Source organism: Myotis daubentonii, chromosome 18 (genome assembly GCF_963259705.1).
Source record: "Myotis daubentonii chromosome 18, mMyoDau2.1, whole genome shotgun sequence".
Lineage (NCBI taxonomy): Eukaryota > Metazoa > Chordata > Mammalia > Chiroptera > Vespertilionidae > Myotis > Myotis daubentonii.
The window spans coordinates 6419028-6427434 of NC_081857.1; the positions used below are offsets into that span (position 1 = coordinate 6419028).

General features: G+C 43.2%; 1 protein-coding gene across 1 annotated transcript; it reads left to right on the plus strand.

The window, feature by feature from the left end:
• The first annotated feature begins 299 nt into the window (after nucleotides 1-299).
• LOC132220369 (T-cell surface glycoprotein CD1e, membrane-associated-like) lies at nucleotides 300-3939 on the plus strand. The gene is given in 7 exon segments (XM_059673373.1): nucleotides 300-407; nucleotides 722-1018; nucleotides 1949-2227; nucleotides 2426-2704; nucleotides 3091-3184; nucleotides 3772-3802; nucleotides 3804-3939. Coding segments are annotated over 7 exon segments (1098 nt in total). The 5' UTR covers nucleotides 300-340; the 3' UTR covers nucleotides 3855-3939.
• The last annotated feature ends 4468 nt before the right edge of the window (nucleotides 3940-8407 follow it).

An 8407-nucleotide genomic window follows, 5' to 3' on the forward strand; every position in this document is an offset into this window, starting at 1 on the left:
GACATAATTTTCCAGCCAGACCACCGACTGCAGACCTTGTTGGAAGCCAGTCTCATTTTATGGTTGTTGGCACCACGGGGAGGTTAGGACACAGACAAGAGCAGGAAGAAAATGTGGAAGCCCCACAGTGGTAGAGATGGAGGGGAAATGAGAGACCCTGTGGGAGGCTGTGGTGAGGGAGGCAGCAGGGTTTCTCTGACAGAGAAGTGAACAGAGGGAGAGGTGTGTCTGTGTGGCAGGGGAAGTTACATAAGAGCACAGAAGGGTTTGAAGGGAAGCTGGTCTCTGAGTTCTGAGGAACACTTGTCCTGCTGTGGCATCCTTTACCCAACAAGCTTCAATGCTGCTGCTGCTGCTTCTGCCCTTGCTCTTCAAGGGAATTCTCTGCCCTGGGCCAAGCCCAGAGGGTAAGGGGAACCCAGGTGGAAAGATACCCGTGGTCGGGCATAGCAGGGTGGAGAAAGGTTCTGGGGAGGATCTGGGGGCAGGGAGTAATGCTCCCCCGGGTGCCCTTGTAATCTGCATGCCAGGCTAATTCTTGGCAACATATCCTTGACCCCAGGCTCAGTTTCTCTCTCTGATTTTGGGGAGAAGAAACTGGATCAGGGGGAAGGGGAGATGAGAATATGTGCAAACTTTACCTGCATTTCTCTTTTCCTAGATGGGCCCTTCTTCTCCCATCCTTTCACCCTCTCTCCATTGTCATTTCTCTGTCTCTCAGCTGGCCACGTCCTCGGAACCCATCATCTAGCAGGAGAAGAACCCCTCTCCTTTCGCATGATCCAGATCTCCTCCTTTGCCAACCACAGCTGGGAGAACACCCAGGGCTCAGGCTGGCTGGGCGAAGTGCAGACTCATCGCTGGGACAGTGTCTTGGGCACCATCGTCTATCAGTTGCCCTGGTCGCGGGGTAATTTCAGCAAGGAGGAGTTGGAGAACATCCATGTGCTATTGCAGCTGTACTTCCATAGATTTCCCCGGGAAGTGCAGGCGTATTCCAGTCGGTTTCAGTTGGAATGTGAGTTTGCTATTCCAAGCTGGTTTTTGCCTGAGGTGCCCGAGCAGGTGAAGATGGTATATGGGTTCTGATCTTCATACAACCTTCCCGACCTTGTTTTCTGTCTCCCTTCACTCACTCTCTCCTCTTTGCTTCACCCTTCACCGTCATTCCCACTCTACCTCACCCCACCACAAGCACAGAAGGACCTACACCGCTGAATGTACCTCATACTCTGGCTCCTTGGAATAGCTGTCTCCTTTTGATGTTCTTTCCTCACCCTCTGCTTCAGACTCAGCTTTTCCCAGCCAGGATCTGCTCTCCTTCCTTCCTGGTCTGAGTGTTCACATGGCCTAACCCTAACCCAAGCCTCCCAAGTAAGCTCTTTCTGACAAGTCAGCTATATTTCTAAGTCTTCCCGTCTAGCCTTTTCAAATTAATTATTATTTTTTAAAATAGCAATTCTTTATTGTTGAAAGTATTACATATGTACCCATTTCCTCCACTGACCCCCTCCAGCCTACCTGCACCCTCCCCAGGCCCCCACTGTCCCATTGTCTGTGGCCATGAGCCATGCATATATGCATACAAGGTTCTTGGTTGATTATTTCCCACCCACCCACCCTCCCCCGCCTTCCCTCCAAGATTCTGAACTCTGTTCCACGCTTCCATGTCCCTGGATCCACTCCATTTTTCAGTTTGTTTTGTACCTTAGATTCCACATATGAGTGAGATCATGTGATACTTGTCAGATTCATTATTTTTACATACCTTTATTCTCTTCACATTTTCTTCCCACAATTTCCCCCTCCCCTTTTCATCCCAGCACGAGTACCCCATGTGATTCGCCAGAATATTTTTCTTCCCTTGATTCCCTTTACTTTACGGATTGTTTACTTTCCCTCCCAACAATTCTTTCCATACTGACGCTCTCTAGTTTGTCCCCCTCAGATCCCTTTGTGATCCAGATATCCTCTGGCTGCACAATGCATCCTGGGAAGGCCCCAGAAACCTTCTTAAATGGGGCATATCAAGGATCAGATTTCCTGAGTTTCCAAGGATATTCCTGGAAGCCATCTCCAGGAGCAGGAAGTCGGGCTCAGAATGTCTGCAAACTGCTCAATCGCTACCGAGTTATCAAAGAAATTGTGAAGAACCTTCTAGGTAACACCTGTCCTCGCTTTCTGGCTGGCATCGCCGCAGCAGGGAAGTCAGAACTGGAACGGCAAGGTCAGCCCAACTTCCTCTCCCCTCACATCCTTCGTGTTTTCGTTCTTGTATTTGAGTTTGTAGCTCGTTATCATCTCTTTGAAACACACAATAAGAGGCTAGGGGGATGTGTGTTGTTTCCAAGACAAGAGAAAGAAGTGGTTACTCCAACTGCTGAGGTAGCTGACTCACTAAGTCCACTTCTTCTCATCTTTCCAGTGAAGCCAGAGGCTTGGGTGTCCAAAGGCACTAGTCCTGGTCCTGGGCGTCTGCTGCTGGTGTGCCATGTATCTGGCTTTCATCCCAAACCTGTGTGGGTGCGGTGGATGCGCGGTGAGAAGGTGCAGCCAGGCACTCAGCAAGGCGAAGTCCTGCCCAATGCTGACAGAACATGGTATCTGCGAGTAACCCTGGACGTGGCAGCTCGAGAGGCGACTGGCCTGACTTGTCGAGTGAAACACAGCAGCCTCGGAGGCCATGATCTAATCATCCACTGGGGTGAGGAAGAACCAGGGCAGCTGGGGACAACGAGAGTCTTCCCATAGTTCCAGGGCTAATGAATGAGCACCTGGGGAAATGACTAGGAATGCTAAGCACTGAGGATGAAAGTGGGAAAATCCAAGTAAAGAAGGGTGAAGAAGGAAAGCAAAGAAAACAGGAGAGGATTAGAGGTAGTAAAGAGAAAAAAAAAGAGGGCTCTAATGATTTAGTAAAAAAGAGAGAGGGGTGAGATCAGGGACATAGACCAGGAAGAACTGAGAGGAGGGCTCTAGAAAATACAGAGGAAAACTCTTGGAAGTTCCCACCCTGGGAAACAAGAAACATTAACTGAGGTAGAATAGAGACACTTCATAAGTTGGCATTCTTATTTTATCCCCTACCAGATGGATACCCCGTCCTCCTGATATTGATCTGCTCGGCTATAATGGTTACCCTGGTTATGTTGGTTGTGGTTGGCCCGTGGTTTCAAAAGCAGAGGTGAGATTTTCTTGTTCTGTTTCTTCAACTACTTCCTCTATTGTTTTCTTTATTCCCCCGCTTTTCTTTTTCTTTTTTTAAAAAAAATTTTTGTGAGTTTATTTGAGCCAAACTGTCGACAATTGCTGGGAAGCAGTATCTCAATGGATTGGGATAGTGCTCCAGAGAATGGCGGGTTTTCATCTACTTTATACCTTGCAATCAAAGGAAGGGGACGTAGGTGGGTCACTGATAAATTAGAGAGGTGGGAGAAAGCAAATGGGGGAGGGGAAACCTCTGGATTAGATAAAAAGTAAAATGATAGACACTTAGGTGGGTGCAGGATAGTTAGCAGTCCACAATTAATATGATACTAATAACAATGAAGGAATTGGGGTGGTATCTGTGCTGGCGCCCAGGCACATTAGGGTATGCCCCAAGGAGTCTGGAAAAAGGGAAGTTATAAGTTACCCAGACATTTCAAGGACGTGTTATCACAGATGCAAAAAGACAGATCGGCTCCGTTAAGGTACAGGTTGGCCTTGTCACCCTTCCCCCCTTTCTAGATTTCCTTTCTTTGAGATCAAGATTCTCTTCTTCTCCCACAGCTCAAACTGGAACGTCTGCTCTCCCCAGGCACCCAGCCTTGCCTTTCCCACAGGATCCAACATCCAAGAACCCAGGAGTTTAGGAAATCAGCTCTACTTGGCACAGAAATCATGGATTAAAAACAGATTCTTGAAGAAAGTAAAAATAAGCCTAAGCAAATTCTGATGGCATTTGTTTTACCTGATGTATAAAATTCTTGTCTTTATTTTTATTGTAGAAAGTATTACAGATGTCCTCCCTTTTTTCCCATTGACCCCCTCCAACCTGCACCTGCCTCTCCCAAGCCTTCATCACACTATTGTCTGTGTCTATGGGCTATGCATGTTCCCCCATTAATCACCACCCCCCATTCTCTCACCCACGCCTTCCATCTAAAATTCATCAGTCTATTCCATGTTTCTATATCTCTGAATCTATTTTGTTCATCAGTTTATTTTGTTCATTAGATTCCACATATGAGTGAGATCATGTGATACTTGTCTTTCTCTGACTGGCTTATTTCTGGCTTATTTCGCTTAGCGTAATGCTCTCCGGGTCCCTCCATGCAGTTGCAAATGGTAAGAGTGCTTTCTTCTTTATAGCCATGTAGTATTCCATGATGTAAATGTACCACAGCTTTTTTTATCCACTCGTCTACTGATAGACACTTGGACAATTTTCAAATCTGAGCTATTGTGAATTTCTCTGCTTAAACAAAGCAAGATTTTTTCAAAACACTGTATCCTGATAGAGAACCTGACTCCTTGGAAACCTGTCCTCCCGCCAACCCCCATCTGGTGATAACATCTTTTCTGCTTTGGCCACATGTTTATTGATCCTTCAAACTCGAATTCTTATGCCTGTTTCTCATGGAAGCTTCCTGGGATTGTTCAATTGAAATCTCAAGACAAATGCATTAATCCATTGTGTGGGACCCACGCAGTGGATTAATGGACTTCATCTGACTAAATGGACCGGACCAGCTTCACCGTGGAACGGAAGCTCTGGACTCTGGCCTAGCTTCTGGCTCTGCTGGAGCCCCAGCTTTACCTTTCTTAGGGCTGGGCTAAGGGGCAAGGGACTTTGGAGCCTGAGGAATGTAACTCAGCGCAAATAAAGTCTTTTACCACATCCCCTTCTCCCGTGGGGGCTTCTGAAAGTGCTCGTGTCAGCCGAGTCTCCAGAGCCCAGCTCCCACCAACGACAGAGAAGTTAGATTCTTTGGTAGCAAAAGGACATTTTTCTTCTATGTCTTTAAGTCTTATATATTTAGACTCCGGATGGAGATTCATCTCCCTCTCTCTTTCTTTAGAGCATGCCTTTAATATGAAAACTAACCAATCCAGAGTCCAAACCCTCAACATTCTGATTTTTCCAGCTCTTACACTATTCCCCTGTCCAATCACCCCATGACCAAGCATCCGACCTCTGGGGACAAGCTCTACACAAGGAAGTTCACTGAAACTATTCAAACTAGCTAATCCTAAATCTGTTTAGCCTGTTTGCCCTGCCTTTGTCATTCACATAAAAACCACAAAAAGGTCTTAGCTGGTTTGGCTCAGTGGATAGAGCATTGGCCTGCAGATTGAAGGGTCCCAGGTTCGATTCCAGTCAAGGGCATATGCATGGGTTGCGGGCTTGATCCCCAGTAGGGGGCATGCAGGAGACAGCCGATCGATAATTCCCTCTCATCATTGATGTGTCTATCTCTCTCTCTCCCTCTTCCTTCCTCTCTGAAATCAATAAAAATATATATATTTTTAAAAACCCCAAAACACAAAACACAAAAAGGCTGTCTCTCAGTTCCCCTTGCTCTGGTTGTCTGTGACTAAACTCGGTGTTCCCTGTCATAGCCCTGAGTGGCATGGAATACCCCTTCCCGGAAGCTGTGTGTAATAAAGTATTTTTAAAATGACAATCCTGATCTGTTGGCCTCACTTTATCTGAATAAAAATAAAATCTAGATTTTAAAACATATTGGAAGAAAGGAATAAAGTTGAAGGACTGATACCACCTGACTTCAAGACACTGTAATGCTATAGTATCAAGATAGCATAGTATTGGTAAAACAATAAAAATATAGGGGGAAAAAGCTATCCTGACATAAAAGGACATTGAGAAATCTTATATGCATATTGCCAACTGAAAGAAGCCAGTTGAAAAGGGCCATATATTAGATGATTCCAACTACATGACATTCTGGAAAAAGCAAAACTATAGAGACAGTGGTTGCCAGTGGTTTGCGGGAGGAAGAGAGAGATGAATAGGTAAATCTGAGGACATTTTTAGGATGCCGAAATTTTTCTGTGTGATATAATAGTGGATATATGACATTATACATTTGTGAAAAACTATAGAACTGTATAATACAGAGAGTGACGCCCAATGTAAACTATGGACTTTGGTTAATGCTAATGCATCAATATTTGTTTAATTGTAGCGTAGCAATTCAAGATGTTAATAATAGGGGATACTGTGTGGGTGTACATATGGGAACACTGTATTTTCTGTGCAATTTTTTCCATAAACCAAAAAATTTCCTAAAATACAAAAGTTCTAAATGACAAATTAAAGAACACCATCCAATTCTCACAGTCATGATATGTGAAGAAATAAGACAGAACAACATGATTTTATTTGTATAATGACCAAAAATAAAAAAGTTAGAATTATGGTAATAGAACTTTAATGAATTAAGACTTTTTTTCTGAATAATCTCTGACATTCATAATATTACACACTTAACCCAGCAGAGAAACGGAATTGTTTTGTACATAGAACCCGAAATGCTGCCACAAGGACTTGGGTGGGGAGAGGTATTTTTGTACCTGACATTCTTAGAGTTACTAGTCCTTAAACTTATTGTATAAACTTTTAGGCTATGTATCTGACCTGTAAAATATGTACAGTATTAATGTTAGCCATCTCTTAAAAGTGAGCCTACAAATAGTGTATAACATTCTTTAGTCAGAAACATTTGGACAAAGTGGTGCCACTTGGGTCAGAATTTTTTTCAGTGCCCCTTAGCAAACCAACTGTCTTTAGTCTTTGCAACTAGCAAAAATGGGTATAATGCAACAGAATACAGTTGTCACACTTTAAATGGCAAATGAGGGGTTATTCATTATGATTCTGGAACCCAGTCTAGCAAAATCAGAATAAGGGAGATCCTCTGTAGTGTTCACGCTCTCATCTCTGGTCTACTGATGACAATTATTATAGAACTCTTTAAGGGTGTTTATATTCCTATCACCAATACATTTTACAAATGCATCAGGTCCCCTGGGCAGTGATGGCTAGGGGCTGAGGAGGTTGTCTAGAGTTTTTGTTTTTTTCATTCCAACACATTCATTTCCCAGAGTCTTTGGGTTAATTCCTTTATGGTGTGTTTCAAAAACTGTGGCATTTCCAAATTATTGACGATGAGTCAATGTTAATTTAAGTTTAGTCTTTAATTAGTCACTCTAGCAGACTATCAGTCCCATTTCTGGATACATGAGCCAATCTATTAAATTCTGAATCCCAGGGGGATACTCCTACATCAGTGAATTTTACTAGATTGAGATATATGTGTCTTCACCCTTGGCCTAAGGTCTTTATAATTCTCTCACATATATGGCCCCCAACTCCCAATGATAAAAATTGATAGGCTTTTTAGTGTTGTGTTGTGTTGTGTTGTGTGTGCGTGTGTTTAAGCTATCTCAGAACACCTCTTATACCTCTTTATCCAGTGTACATTGCCATCTATTTCCTGTTGTAGGCCTAGAAATAAAGTCAGGTGATGGAAAAATTGCCCCAGGTGTAACCACTGAGCCTTTTATGCAGAAGACGGTTGAGTGCCTTAGATGTATATATGCAGGAGGGGTGGTGGTATCTTCTTCAACAAAAACAGGTGGTTTAAGGGAATTGGAGAATCAAGATCAACTTCAGTTAGATCAGTTAAAATGCATCATTCCATTGTCTCAAGAGTTCATTTCTTATTTAATATGAGTGCTCTGGGAAGGGACATGTTACTTAGCCCCCATGTGTTGGTCTGGGTTTCACTTATTTTATTGAAATTGATTTCTAGTTTCATATTATTGTGTTTGAAGAAGATGCTTGATGTAATTTCAATCTTCTTGAATTTATTGAGATGTGCGTCATGTCTTAAACTGTGGTCTAGTCTACAGAATGTTCCATGTGCTCTTGAAAAATGTATATGCTGCTGTTTTAGGAAAAAATGCTTAAAAATATCAATTAAGCTTGACTGGCAATGGCTCAATGATTGAGCATCTACCTATGAACCAGGAGGTCATGGTTTGGTTCCTGGTCAGGGTGTATGCTCAGGTTGTAGGCTTGATCCGCATAGGGGCGTGTGCTGGAGGCAGTTGATTCTCCCTCATCATTGATGTTCTCTCTCTCTCTCTCCCTCTCTCCCTTCCTCTCTGAAGTCAATACAAATATATTATTTAAAAAGAAAGAGAGAGAGAAAGAGAGAGAGACTTCGCTGGGGAACAACAGGGAATGTGCTAGTAGACATGTGATTTTAATTGCATTTTTCTGACAATTAGTGTTGAGCATCTTTTCATATGTCTATTGACCTTTCCTCTTTGGAGAAGTATCTATTCAGGTTTTTCTGCCTGTTTTTTTTTTTTTTTTTTTTTAACAAGACTGTTT